The 14,388-nt window shown below is 43.8% G+C and overlaps 4 protein-coding genes across 4 annotated transcripts; 2 read left to right on the forward strand and 2 right to left on the reverse strand.

Moving 5' to 3' along the window:
• Window positions 1–4,969: 4,969 nt before the first annotated feature.
• LOC108087769 (glutathione S-transferase E14) lies at window positions 4,970–6,367 on the reverse strand. Its single transcript, XM_017185299.2, has 4 exons — window positions 6,156–6,367; window positions 5,793–5,993; window positions 5,614–5,736; window positions 4,970–5,524 (listed from the first exon to the last, which is right to left on the reverse strand). The coding sequence occupies exons 1-4, from the start codon at window positions 6,303–6,305 to the stop codon at window positions 5,297–5,299; spliced, it is 702 nt and encodes a 233-aa protein (XP_017040788.1). The 5' UTR covers window positions 6,306–6,367; the 3' UTR covers window positions 4,970–5,296.
• A 293-nt stretch (window positions 6,368–6,660) lies between these two features.
• LOC108087847 (protein PTCD3 homolog, mitochondrial) lies at window positions 6,661–8,855 on the forward strand. The gene is made up of 2 exons (XM_017185426.1): window positions 6,661–7,098; window positions 7,150–8,855. Exons 1-2 carry the CDS (start codon window positions 6,772–6,774, stop codon window positions 8,779–8,781), a joined length of 1,959 nt encoding a protein of 652 aa, XP_017040915.1. The 5' UTR covers window positions 6,661–6,771; the 3' UTR covers window positions 8,782–8,855.
• On the reverse strand, window positions 8,854–10,323 carry LOC108087848 (probable palmitoyltransferase ZDHHC24). Its single transcript, XM_017185427.2, has 2 exons — window positions 10,027–10,323; window positions 8,854–9,974 (listed from the first exon to the last, which is right to left on the reverse strand). Exons 1-2 carry the CDS (start codon window positions 10,262–10,264, stop codon window positions 9,361–9,363), a joined length of 852 nt encoding a protein of 283 aa, XP_017040916.1. The 5' UTR covers window positions 10,265–10,323; the 3' UTR covers window positions 8,854–9,360.
• Window positions 10,324–11,136: 813 nt separating this feature from the next.
• LOC108087777 (sulfhydryl oxidase 1) lies at window positions 11,137–14,367 on the forward strand. The gene is made up of 2 exons (XM_017185305.2): window positions 11,137–12,709; window positions 13,587–14,367. Exons 1-2 carry the CDS (start codon window positions 11,282–11,284, stop codon window positions 14,070–14,072), a joined length of 1,914 nt encoding a protein of 637 aa, XP_017040794.1. The 5' UTR covers window positions 11,137–11,281; the 3' UTR covers window positions 14,073–14,367.
• Window positions 14,368–14,388: the final 21 nt, after the last annotated feature.

Genomic DNA, 14,388 nt, shown 5'->3' on the forward strand with positions numbered 1-14,388 from the left:
CCAGAAAATCACAACAAGAGGGCAATAAAGTTGAGGGGACATGTCAAGGGGAATTTGGAATGGCCAAAGTTCGTGGCCCCACGAGCCAAAATGAATATTTTATTAAAGTAAGTCGGAGAAAAACCAAATAAACAAATCGCACATCGGACATCGGACAGCGACATCTATTTCGAGAAGGGGGAAAATTTCCTCTGCTAGAGCGGATACTATTTCGATAACACTCGGAAAATCCAAGGCATACACGTAAAAGGCTCGAAGAATTTGTGCTCTGGGTAGCACGACTAATTTCTAAAATTTTCTATTCCGAACAGGTGGACCCGAAATAGTTGAGATTTTCCAGGCTTTTCTCGCTTTTACTCTCGCAACGAAAAACAGATGGCGTGTTCGTTTATTTTTACCGCCTCCTTGGCCCGCGGCACTTCGTCGGATGGCTGTCTTATTTTTTTAATTAACAAAATACTCGGCGGATTGAAGGAAGCCGCATTTGCTGCCATTTAAGTGAATTAAATTCGCCGTAGGCTGCGTTTTGACTATTGTCTTCGCAAAAATTTAATTAATGCCCCGCAGATGTGCGGCCATTTTTCATGGCAATTAAATTATTGTAATTGTAATTGCATTGGCGGTGGGTTGGGTGGGTGGAACAACGCGGAGATGTAAGTAAAATAATCAAATTCAATTACGTTATGGTACTCGAGTGGATTCCGAAAGCACGGTCCCCCAGTTGAATTGCAATCCAAACACACGCCTGATTAAATGTTTATCCGGAGCTGGACCCTTGGGTCCTTGTTTCCCTGGATTGTTGGATGCTTCATGCATCCTCATCAGCCGGCATCGTTTCGGCCAAATTGCACATACGACACAGACAAACACAAACACAAACACACATTCGGCGGCGTTACCGTCGTGTTTGTCCAGGAAAATTAGATTCGAGTGTGCAAACATCCTGGCGGGAAACCGTTTGCCAGGCGCTAAGTTAGCCGGGATTATTTTCCCATAAATCAGCATAAAAACACAACAAAGGCCATGGCCTGCGACCGAAAATGGCCGGCGCACAATGGCCCCAAAATGGCAGCGCATATCCGAAATGAAGTCAAGCGAAAATTAGGTCGTTGGGGAAAAAGGAAAAGGACCCACCAGGACAACCAGGACCAGATCCAGATGCAGAGCCCTTAGGAGAGCAACCACTTGCTGGAATTTGTGCCGCTTCCGCTGGCTTACAGTGAAGCTGGGCGGAAACGGAAATTGAGTCAAGCGTTCGAGACTTTGCAAACTGCAATTTCATTTATAAACAAACAGCAAACAGCAAACATCATCGAACCGATACTGAATTCGTGCCCCATAGCCAATGAGTTGTCTGGCCAAGAATAGACACATTATTTATTTAAGCTCGCCGTTTAATTGGAAAATCATGCCCAATGTCGTCATTTTGTTAACAAAAATAAACACTCAATTCGTGGCGGTCATGGCATAGAATAGTTATTTATAAGTTTCCCATAATTTCTGTAGACGTTTTCCCGCTCCGCTGCGACAAAAGCAATTAAATAAATTTCGCATTCCCACATTGTCGTTGAAGAGAACATGGCTAGCAAGCACAATGTTGGCAAAAAATATTCTTTGATATTTAAAATTGTTACCTTTTGCCAATATTGTGCTTCTCGAAAGCGAATAAACAAAAGCGAAAAGAGTTTTTGCCTCGACTTTGGCTAACCTTTGCAATCATCTTGCATTTATTGATTTAAATTGTGTGAATACACTTTTACAGGTGGGGCTTTCCAGCTTGGTCATCTTATTTCTGCGTCTAAAAAACTAAGAGATGGAACTAAAACTTTTATTATAACAGCAGACAAACATTTTGAAATTATGTACTTGCCTTTACATTTGTACCTTCCCGTTTTACAAGCACATCTGCAATGTACAAGAAATTTTATTATTAAAAGCCAGTTTTATTGTGCGCATAAATGATAAAAATGTTTTGCTCATAACACTTTTGACCTAATAAAGTTTTTATTGTAGTCCCAAGAGTATCCCTGATCCCATTTAACATAAAGTTTTGCCTCATGTTCCAAACTTGCGTCGGCAATAATTGCGATGCGGAATCTTTTGAACTTTTTTGTTTGTTGGTTGTCAGATGTTTGTTTGGTCTGTTCTCTTGTGTTCTGTTTGGCTTTCAACCAATATCATTCACCCGAACGGTTTACGGTTTTCGGTGAATCCTGAGACGAAGCCCCAGATAAATGTGGGAGTGGCTCAGCCCCGGCCCCGTAAAACCGAAAAAAGGTTAATTAGAAATTCAGGAGGACCGCAACCAAGATGCCTAGCACTTAACCACAACAAAAAGGTCTACCTCGCCAGCTGGCCGGGAATATGGAAGGTGAAAATAATATAATAGGCATTTTTATGTGCGAAGGCGGTGGTTAGTTGGGCGTAAACCAAAAGTACGAGCTACAAATCGGTGTGGACTTGGCGAGTGAGCAGCCAGCGTTTTAATCAATAATTCAACTGCGAATGCTTTCCAATTTATAGCCAAGTCAGCAGCGGTCAAAGGCAAGTTGTCCGACCCGAAATAAAATCAGCAAATATTGCCCCAAGTAATAATCGAGAAGCTAAACCCGAAATCGCTTGTCCCAATGGTCGAATGCGAAAACTTTGTCAATATTTCAGGATCACGCACCGATGACTTCTGGTCTCTGAATGTCCCTACTGGGGAATTGGCAGTGTGGCATGGCCTGGCCTAATTGAATTTCCTGGCTAACACTTTAAAGCCGGCTGCTAGGCTACTTACTAGGAGCGTGTAATGAGGTTTATGCTCCACCTTTACCCACCTTCCCTCATCACAAAGTTTTCCATTTCAAGAAATTGACTGGCAGGCGATGAAGGGAGACTTCAAAGCAGCATTCTCACTAAATCAATTTGCACAAAGTATTCAACAGCATTAGGCTCAAGGAGTTCTGGACCCTCCCACCCATTTGGCCAAAAAAAGTTTCGAACAAAAGTTGTCGTCTGTCATCCATAACTCGATTTGTTCCTGGCAATGTGTGCCACATTTGGGTTCTCTCATGGCTGGGCTCCAATTTTTAACAGCTATGCTAATTTGGAGCCATTATGCGTCTAATTATGGTGATTTCTTTGGGAAATGTGTGAAATGAGTAGGCAAAAAAAATAACAAGATAACAAAAGAGTTTTCTCTCTGAAAGAAACCCTAATGATTTAACAAGGAAATTTAATTTCGAATATTTGTTTCAGGAGAAAGTGTTCTTTTTCGAGTATCAAAGAAGTGCCATTAAGATTCGACAAAAACCTTTAACTTATTTAGCAAAAAACCAACCCAAAGTCTAATAAGTTTCCTTGTTTCTTCTTAAATATTTGCGCTTTAGAATTTTGTTAACGACAAACTTGAATAGGTTCTCTTTTATTATTTTTATCGATCCCTGTTGAAAAACAAAAACGAGTGCTGATTTTATTCAACATGCTGAGTTTTTGCCTAGCTTTTTTCGTCTGTGTTCGCTGCATCTAATTTATGCAGGTTGAAAAGTTGCTGCCTGTACTTTTAATTATTTGTGTTAGCATCATCACAACAATAATAATGATTTAAATTAAATTGCCTTTCCGGGCTGCATCAGAGTAAATTTGCTTTTAAATACCAATTCGAATCGGCGAGGCTGGGACATTTTCCAGTGGGTGGCATTGCATCATCGTCGTCCGGCGTCTGAATTGCCCATAAATAAAGTCGCATGTATGAAGCAGCGTGGCCTTTAATCGAATTCATAGCAACATGCAAATACAGGCAAAAAAATTGCCAAAAAATGCTGAATATACAACTCGACTGAGTAAATGCTCTTAAAATAAAGTGATTTTTTTCGGTTTATGCATTGGACAGAGTTCGGTAATGTATTTTAAATTTTCTGAAAATATGTTTAAAGAAAGCAAACGTATTTAAGGGGCAGTAGAAAAAAAGCTATTACATTTTTATATCAGCCTTTTTTTCAATTTGTTACACCTTTGGCTTAAAAAAGAATTTCCATTAAATATGTAAAGTATGTTTTAAACGGAATGCAAATAATTCCTTTATGTATCCGAACAAAGGCACTTAATTCAGTTCAGATTTTAATTCGCAACTTGCGTCTCCGCAGAAAGTCGCAAATTGATGCAAATCCGACGGCAAAGTTTACATTTTCTGCGGCAAAAGAGTGCCGTGAAACTTAAGTTAAATAATTCAGTTTTATGTATCTGGGGTCACGGATGCGCTTTTAGATGACCGTTGACAGAAAGCTAAGACTTCGGTCACCGAGCCAAAAAAAAATCTCTGTACAGCACACTGACAACGTGAAGGGCAGATAAATGTTGAGACAACGCCGGTCCAAATTGAAAAACTTGCTGTGCGGAAAGTTTGCCGCGTGCCTCGGGTAGAAGCTGCTTCGGCACTCACAAAAAGCAATAGCAATGACTGCACTTTTCCCGGCAGCTGGCAGTCGTTGGTGGGCAGGAGTCGCCGCTCCAAAGGAGCTGAAATCCGATGAAAGGACCAGGTGCACGTAGTCGCCAAGTTGTAAATGGATGGGGTGCGTGATGCGTGCGTTAAACTTTGTTCGAGTTGGCTGACCAGAGCATCGAGTTACTGTCTCCTCGAGGATGGAGCACAGCAATTAGCGAGTGGCCCTCGAAGAGGATTACCCCGCTCAACTGGAGGGCACTCGATACGGCTATTAGGCCTGACAAGCTGTCATTAGGCTGCAAATGTCCGGAGCAGCCAAATATTTGCCAACATTTCCGGAGTAAACAGGGGTCATACGCGTATATGTTAATGAGTTGGTCGAGGGTCGCGAATGGCCATCCGCCAAATTACTTTGAATTCGAGGGTATTACACATGTTTTCCCTTCACCAAAGCAAACATCAATTTTCAGTGGTAATTCTACACATTATAGAATGGGTTGGGGTACGTTTTTCAATTATCATAGGTACACGGAAATATTCATTACTCAACCAAATTATTTTTGTTGTTGTTGTTTCCACAAAATTTTCTTGCATATTAGAAAGAGCGTTTAAATGGTATTTAAAAATATATATTTTAATTTTACTTGATACTTTTTTTATCTTTTTCCTGTAAATATATTTTTATCAGCCCAAGCAAGTTAATTTTTTTGGAATTATAGAGCAAATAGGAATTGCAAATTATTTGCTTAAAATTCTTTAGCATGCTATATCCACATATCCCACAGTAAACCCTTCACCTGCAGAGCAAACATCAAACTGCATCCCAGCCCGAGGCTAAAACGCGCTTTTAATAACCATCAAGAGTTACTCCACATCCTGGGCGGATGTCGGCGCGGCTGAGGATGGGAACTGGAAGCCACCGATGCTCTCCATGGTTTGGCGCAGCTTCTCCAGGCCGCCGCAGTTGGCCTCGTAGGCATCCAGCTGCTGCATTGTGGAGAACCAGCGCCGCAGACGTGGGAATTGTGTTAGGGGAAACATGAGATTGACGGTGCTCAATGTGGTCACGATGGATAAGTCGGCGAGCGTCAGCTGAAACCGCAGAGACAAAGGTGAAATTCTAAACTTAATTGAACCGCCACAACGACAGGGAATCGCAATCAGAGCAGCAGCTTTTTTACCTGTCGCCCAGCCATGAAATCGCTGTTCTCCAGATAGCGCTCCATGATGATATACGCCTCGGTCAGCTTGCGTTCGTGGTGCGCCACATCGACATGGGCAAATCCCTGGCGGACAATCGCCGACTGCGGAGTACATCGAACACAATTAAAAACTTTGTAGTTTTAATTAGCGAACCCACCATAAAATCACTGTCCCGGCGAAACAGAAAGGAGCACTCGAAGAGCAGCAGGTTCAGGACTTTCATACGTGCTCCGTACTCCTGCGGCCACAGACTTCCACCCTCGTCGAATTTCTCCGCCAGGTGAATGAGTATAGCATGGCTATCGGTCAGCACCAGATCATCATGCACCAAAGTGGGGACAGTGTGTTGGGGATTTAACTAAAAATTAGGGGAATATTTATTAATATTCTAATATGCAACAAAACAAAATAAAAGTAGGGGAATCATTTTATGATAAATATGTTCAAAAATTTGCACTACAATACATTTATGATGGATTCGGTGGGTATAAGCTTCACCGAATAAATTAACTCCACTTACCGCCAAGAAGTCTTTCTGGAATTGTTCGCCCTTGAAGAGATCCACAAAACGAAGATCCACATCGATATCGAGCAGTTTTATTAGCATAAGACAACTGCGCACAGGCGGACTTCGATCATCGTAATACAAAATCGGCTTAGGTTGAGACATCTCGGAAGTATCAGGTAGAAAGAACCGACAAACAATCCCCTTAAAGACAAACAAGAAACTAAATCGGTTTGCAGTTGCTGTCTTGAAACAGCAGAGGGTATACAAATATGTATACACGTAATACCTTTTTGGTCAATAAAAATTTGATAAGTAAATAGATTTCCAGAGTTTTCTTTTTTATTAAAACAATCAATAATTAAAACAAATATATATTAACCGCATGAAAATGATAAGATGGGCATTTAAATTCTAACGCTTACTTTGAACTAAATATGATGTAGCCCTGAAAAAGTATTGGAAAGCAGTAAAGTGTACCCACTGTTAACCTGCTGTTAGGAACAGCTGTTCGGCCACACTTTACGAGCAAGAAGAAGCACCTGCAGGTTTCTCACTTTAAAACAGAAAAACATTAAGTTTTGTTTTATAACTGAAAATCTGGTTAAATTGTGGTAACTTCTTCTTCATAATGTACCTCTCGCGTCAGTTGAGATTACTGCCCCGGGCGAACATCGCGCGCAGCTTGAGTTCCAGCGGAACACATTACACAACAGCGTCGCCGGCGGAAGATTCCACCATTGAAATCCCCAATCGGATCGAGCGCTCGCCCACCGATATTCTTCAGGCGCTGGCAGGCACTGTGGGCCGGGATCACACCGCACCGCACTACAAATACCACGATGACCCATTCCTGATACCCATGTCGAACGCGGCCAAGCGGACTTACGCCATGTCCAAGGAATCCGGTCGCAAGGCGGCCAACTGGATTAAAGAGGAGCACCGCGAGCTGTTTATGGTGAGTGGTTATGAAATACAATACAATAACTAACGAATTTTCATCTTCCAGCACCAGGAAGCTCAACCAGCCATAGAGAAATTTGCGCCCCGCATGGTTTACACCGAGGACTCGCCGGTGGAGGAGAGCTCCCTGCGGCAACTGATTGCTCAAGGAGAACTCAAGGATGCTGTTCTGGTCTACAACCTCCTCCAGCAAAAGGGAACCGCAATAAGCCCTGATCTAAAGCAAAGCCTTTTGGAGCTGGTGTGTTTCCACAACAACGAGGATCCCCTGCCAGAGGAGTACATCGAGGAGCGTTGGTTCATGCAGAACAACCGGCGCCGTGAGCGGAGTGGCAAGACCTGGAAGGATGGCGATCTGGCAGAGAAACTATACTCCGAAATCGAACCAAAGACGCCGCAATCCTACCCCTCCCTTATCCGCGGAATGGCGAAGTACTTGCAATGCGAGCGAGCATATGCTCTGCTCCAAGAGGCCGGCGAAAAGCAGATCCAACTGGATACAAACACCTTCAATTCCATTATCCAAATAGTGAGCTTCCTGAAGGACACGGCGGAACAACGTTGGCAGCTCTGCACGGAGCTGCTGCAGGAAATGGCACAGCAAAAGCTAAGACCTAATCTGGGCACCCTAAACGCAGTTCTTCAGTGCATCAGCACCTTTGGCAACTTCAAGCTTGCCCGCACTGCTGCTCTTCAAGTGCTGGCGGAATTTAAGCAACTGGAAGTGAGTCCCAGTCTAGGAAGCTACTACTATCTGCTGATCATCTTCTGCCGGGAAAGGGGACCAGTGTCCCATGTTATCGTCGACATTCTTAATGACATTGCTGGCAGGGAGTTCCAGATTGAGCATCCCAGGGACACGTACTTCTTTGCCACCGCCATGGATGTGTGCCGCAATCATTTGCACGACAAGTCGCTGGCCAAAAAGGTGGACGAGCTGTTGCACACAGGAAAGAATTACGATTTGATAGGCGACTCCTTCAAGGAGTCCGTCTACTACCGCAATTACTTGGCACTGCTCTGCCAAACTGAGTCGATAGAAGATTTTATGGTAACATACGACCTGCTGGTGCCAAACATTTACACCCCCGAGCCGGGCATCATGGAGGAGATCCTGAGAGCCATTGATAATAATGGCGGTGTGGAGTATGTGCCACGCATATGGTCGGACATGGTGGTGTTTGATCACACGCACCGCGAAAGTCTGCTTCTGTATGTTCTCCGAATTTTGGTAAACAACAAGCCGAATCCCGAGACCCCCGCCCATCAGCAATTGGCGGAGCAGGGCGCCAAAGTGGCTTTGGATATGTACGAGAAGGTGGAAGAAGCCATCAGGCGCCTCCGAAAGGTCTCCTTCACCGGCCAAATGCTTGGGGATATCCTTACACTGCTCGTTCGCGGTGACAACTACGAAAAGGCCGTTGAGGTGTTCGCCCACATTGACAAGAACCAGCACAGAATACCCGGAACGCCTGCCGAAAGTGCTTTGCTAGAGTTTGTAGAAGCCAGTGTGCAGCAGAAGTCCCCCAGTCAGGCATTGCTCACCCTTCAGTACGCCGTAGAAAACAACATGGATTCCACCGGCTTGGCCAAGCGCATCCATGAAGGATTTACCCTTAATGAAACACACCTGTCGAAGCTGAAATCGCTGGTGGGCGAAAGTTTTCTCAATAAGTAGAAAGGTTTTCGGTTAACGATAATTTTTTGTAATTGATATAAAAAAATTTGTTAAATAAATTACGATAAATTGGAGACTAGTTTTTGTTAAAAAATAATGATACAAATAAAAACATACAACATAATATTTTGACATTAACCATAGATATTTGGTAAAGCCTGATGTTAGTTAAATGTTTTTGTACTTGATATGCAATTAAGATTATAAAAATGTGTGGCCACAAAGATTATTGACTATTGATTGCTATTAAATTTTGGTCATTAAGTTGTAAAGTCTAAGTTTTCGGAAAACCGAGCTTATTGGAGGTCCCAAAGAATCCTCTTTCAACGAGAAGTCAATTAAATTTCGGCTATTATTAGGTTGAAAGAGATGGCTGGGTTACTTCATATTTAAATTGGAGATTTAGATTGTATAGAGAAGGATTGAGATTGAGGTATTGACTAGTTTGTTTTGGAATAACCATTATGACTGACTTCATCTTAACATGTCCCTAATTCGTGACTTGATGTACATAAATAGTTTTAAGTAAATGCCACTAATACTATATATTGCCAAAGAAATATAAGACACGATTGTGCACTATTCCTCCTTCAGTGAGGAGACTGCATTGGGTTCCCAGTTCACTCCATCGTGGGGCAAATCACTGCGTAAGAAAGGCGACAGCCAAGTGAGATGCATCCTGGTTCCGAGCACCATTTCCAGATTGCCGCGTAAGCCACGATCGAACTTCCTCGTGCCACGCTCCCTAGTCACCGAACCGCTCTTGACAATCGCCCAGTGGAAGACCAAGAGCAGCGAGGATATGCAGAAGCCCAGCAGGGTGAGATCGTATATGACCAGATAGAAGGTCTCCCAGCTGGGATAGAAAGTCAAGCTTACAACGGGAGCAAAGATTGTAAACAGCGTGGACCAGCGCCAGTAGATGTCCGGATGGAGACACCACAGGTAGATGCTTTCCATAATGGCGGCCGCCAGGGATCCGATGATCATGTACACCAAATAGTAGAAGAAGTATCTGTAGTTGTGATGCCCGATGCAGCAGCATGTGAACCGACAATGATGATCCCGCTTCAGGATGCACACGTTGCACACTTCACAATGCCAGGAGCGAGGTGGAACCAAAGTTTGACAATCGTGGCACATGTGCCAACGGGCCAACTTCCCCGATTCCACCGGTGGCTTCAGAAGCTCCACTAAAAAGTGAGTTTAAGTTGAGGGTCAAATATACATATCCTATATACCCACTTCGTATACTGGTATCCACCAGCATGCAGGCCAGCATGTTTGAAGTAATGTTGAAAATGAGAAACAGGCTGGCCAACCAAAGCACCGTGTAGCAAACTCCTCCAATGGCAAACAACTCCGGCATCACAACGGTTACCTGGAAGATGTACGTCACCGGAACGAAGATCGCCACCAGGAGGAAACAGGCGAAATCCGATAAGGAACGGGGTTTAACCCGATCCCATGAACGCAAAATCATTTTGCTCCCGTTATTTTTACACCCCCAACTTCAATTTGGTTTTACAGTGTTGCAAAGTGCTGTTTGGCAATGCTGCTAACGGTAACATTGTCTAACCAGTTAAAATGTTAACCGAAAAAGAACATAACAGGAAACAAACCAATTTTAAATAAGTTCAGAAATACCGCCACATATAACACATATAAAACATACTTTTACAGTAATTTAACATATACATATGTATGTACGTACATAGATTACTTTTTAACTCATGCTGGCTTTTCCAACTATTATAGCGAATTATACAGAAAAACAACTTCATTGCGATTTTCCTCATAATGAATACATACATATAAAGCTTATAAAAAACTGATAAGAAAGAGTGACAGAAGTTCAATGAGTCTTGAGCTTGGCTTTACTTTCATTATTTTTAGAGACAAGTTGTTTATTGCATAAAGTATTTATTTTAAAAGTAGTCAATACAACAAAGAAAACAATACTGTTTAAAGGACAGTGGCTATGATTTCTTTTCATTCTTATTAGCAATCTTATTTTTAGCTATACTGTTAAGTAGATACTTTCTGATTTATTCAATTAAGTTGTAGAAGGTTGGTTTAGCAAGAAGGAACTAGTTCGCAGTGACTCTAGCAGTTAGGAATGGGTATGGGCCTGAATAGATTTACCGTTATTCATATTTGTTAAAGTTTGACTTTTATTTATGTGTTAATTGTCTTAAAGAAACCAATATTAATATCGTGAAAAGCAGAACTTTATTATTGTCGTAACTATGTAAGTTAGCTAATTAAAGCCAATATATTGTAAAAAGAATCACTTAGTTCCTAACGGTAGGCGTGCCGTGCGTGAAAAAACCAAACGCACGACCATCTCTAACGAAAGCAGTTAATCAAACCCATTTGCGACCGTAAAACATTCCAAACCCAATGCTTCGCAGAAGTTGAATCTTATCGCAGCAGTCGCGATTTACATTCCGTACGAATCGCATCCGCTCCCGTAAATTAGGAAAGAGAAACCCGTAAAATGTCGGTGGAGCACCAGGTGATTCTGGCCATCAGTCTGCTTTTCGTTGCCTCCGCGTCTGCTGGCGTTCCCCTTCCGCGATACGAGGCGCTCCTTAAGCAGCAATCCGCACCGGTGGACGCCTCCTCAGGTCTCTATGACGATTCGGACAAGGTGGTCCGTCTGACGGTAGACAACTTCAATGCCACCGTGGTGAACCAGAATCGAGGGGCACTTGTGGAGTTCTACAACACCTACTGCGGGCATTGCCGCCGGTTTGCACCTACCTACAAAACTGTAGCGGAGCACCTGTTGCCCTGGTCCGAGGTCCTCTTCGTGGCGGCCATCGATTGCGCCGCCGAGGAGAACAATGGCATTTGCCGAAACTACGAGGTGATGGGCTATCCCACACTGCGTTACTTGGGTCCCGGTTTCCAGCCGAGTGAGCAGCATTATGGACAGAATCTGATGACCCAGGACATGACCGAGATCCGTGAACTGTTGGCGGGAATGGTGGCCGCCGAGAACTTGACGAGCGGCCACAACAACTCCTACTGGCCCAACTTCCACTACCTCACCGAGAACGATTCAGTCAGCGGCTTATTCGAAGGTCTCAGCAGCGCCAGGCAGTACGTGGCAGTGGTCCACGAACCGGAGAACACCACGCTGGGCATTGAGGTGGCTCTATTCATGATCCAATGGCCAGCGGTGGAGGTGCGCCGCGTCATTGATCCTGCGGTGGCCGCCAAATTCAAGATTGATCCCGCCAATCAGCCTATTAGCTTGGTGAACCGTCAGGGCGAAATCACTGCCTACTCGCCGGAATTTGCCAACGGTGAATCCTATGCCAAAAAACTTGAGGAAGAGCTGGGCAAGAAGAATGTCACGCCGAGGCCAGTAAAAGTGCATAAATCAGTGGTCACGACGGCACCCAAGGTCGATGGACAGAGCGAACTAATTGATGAAGTGCACCGGAATAAGCATTTCGTCTACCAGGCGGATCTCGAACAGGCCGTTCGCACGGTGCTGCACAATGAGGTTTCGAAGGTGAGCGAGATCAACGGCGAGAAGCTGCTCGCTCTCCAGCGTTTCCTGGCTGTGCTACAGCGCTACAATCCACTGGGCGCCAGTGGGCATAGGTTGGTGGCCAAGTTGAAGGACTACGTGGTGCAGTTCAACGAACAGCTGACGGGTAAGCAGTTCGAGGAGGAACTAAAGCGTCTGGAGGAACAAATGTCGCCGGTCTACTCTTCCACCCATTTTGTGGGATGTGCTGGCTCCAGCGCTCGTTACCGCGGATTTAGCTGCTCCCTGTGGACACTCTTCCACTTCATGACCGTCCAGGCGGCCAACAACGAGGAGGCCACGGATCCCCTGGAAGTCCTGCAGGCCATGCATGGCTACATCAAGAACTTCTTTGGCTGCACCGAGTGCTCCGAGCACTTTCAGGTGAGTCAGCAGCCGGATGGCTACGTGCTAATGACCACAATAGTGCTGATTAGGAAGGCGATCGTTGTGGGGGTAGGATAGTTGATTACCAAACAAAAGACTTGGGTGCTGACAGTTGGAATATTCCATGCATGCAAATTTAAACTTTTTTTCACCAAAAAACTAATTTAACGACCAAATTAGACCATCAAAACAGCTACACTTGTATATAGTTAAATGCTGTGTTGATCAAAAAATTAAGCTACGCATCAGCAGCTCAGAAAACTGGCTGTTCTTGGGTGCTTACATTGATATTGATTTTGCTACAGGTACTCGGCTTGTATAATGCACTAATTGAATAACCACGATGTAGTCAGTGCGTTGTTTATTGTTGTGGGTTTTTCCTGACTAAAGCTCAGAAGCAAGATTAAAGTTGTTATTTATATGTGAGTCATTTGCACCTACTTTCTCTCAGTGCTTAACACATACGACGTGTTCGCTAACTACATCGGGTTTTAGTTTTTGTGTTTAAATTAAAATTGCTTAATTGCGATGATGTATTTAAGACATAAAGATCTAAAGTTTAATGTTTATGAACCATACAAGGTGAAGGTTTTCCATATTAAACCAAGAAATTATACTGTTTCCTATTCTTGATTGTTTATAAAGAACAACAAATCGTGCTAGTTGCACTACTCTAAGCAATCAAAACAAAGCCTTATTCAAAAGTTCACTGATCTTTACGGATCTGTTTCTCTTTTTGTGTTGTCTGTTTTTTTGAGGTTCTTTTAAAAAGGTACCACTGTAATCAACTAGGTTTTCGTTTAACAGCTGAGCCAACAGTTGATTTTTGTGACGCTCAAACTTTGGGTAATTCATTTCTGTTTACGCTCCACAGACAATGGCGTCGAGGCGAAAAATCTGGAGTGTACCAAACAAGGAGGAGGCAGTTCTCTGGCTGTGGGCCGCTCACAATGAGGTCAACCAACGACTTGCCGGCGACGCCACTGAGGATCCGGAGTTCCCAAAGAAGCAGTTCCCTACGCCAAATAGCTGCAGCGAATGTTACCGGTCCCCGGTTTCCAAGTCGGAGAACCTAGAGATCGAATGGAACAAGGACGCTGTGTTGAGCTTCCTCAAGAATATACACAATCCGCAGTTTGTAAGCCGGTACGGCGTGCAGCGGGAGGAGTTGCTGCATCCTTCGCCAGAAAAGATGCGGCAGAAACGCCAGATCTCCAACGTATTTACCGACATCGACATGCGGATGGGCATGTTGCTGTACGCCTTCTGCATCGTGATGATGGTGCTGGCCTTCAAGCTGTTCGCCTTCAAGGGATACCGCAAGAAGCCCTATGGTCACGACCTTTTGGGCAAGGTGTAGGTCAATCCCCGGAAACGCTTCCATTAATTCTAAACAAATGACACCGAGCACCGAGAACCGGAATTTACTACGACCACCTTTTGCTTGTTTCGTATTCGTGGCACCTAGAGTTATGTTTAAGATTAAAGTGTGTGTACATATCAACAGTCTTCTTCCAGTTTTAGTCCCTAAACATAATCGCTTTTTTACAATGACAAGGCACCTGATTGTTTTATATTTTAGGTACGCAAATGTGATTTATCCCTCCAGAAGTATGTATCTCCCGAGTCGGTTTGAATAAAAACGATCAATGCTAGACGCTTGTTAACATTGTGAA

This window comes from Drosophila ficusphila, unplaced genomic scaffold, assembly GCF_018152265.1.
Source record: "Drosophila ficusphila isolate 14025-0441.05 unplaced genomic scaffold, ASM1815226v1 contig_414, whole genome shotgun sequence".
Classification (NCBI taxonomy): domain Eukaryota; kingdom Metazoa; phylum Arthropoda; class Insecta; order Diptera; family Drosophilidae; genus Drosophila; species Drosophila ficusphila.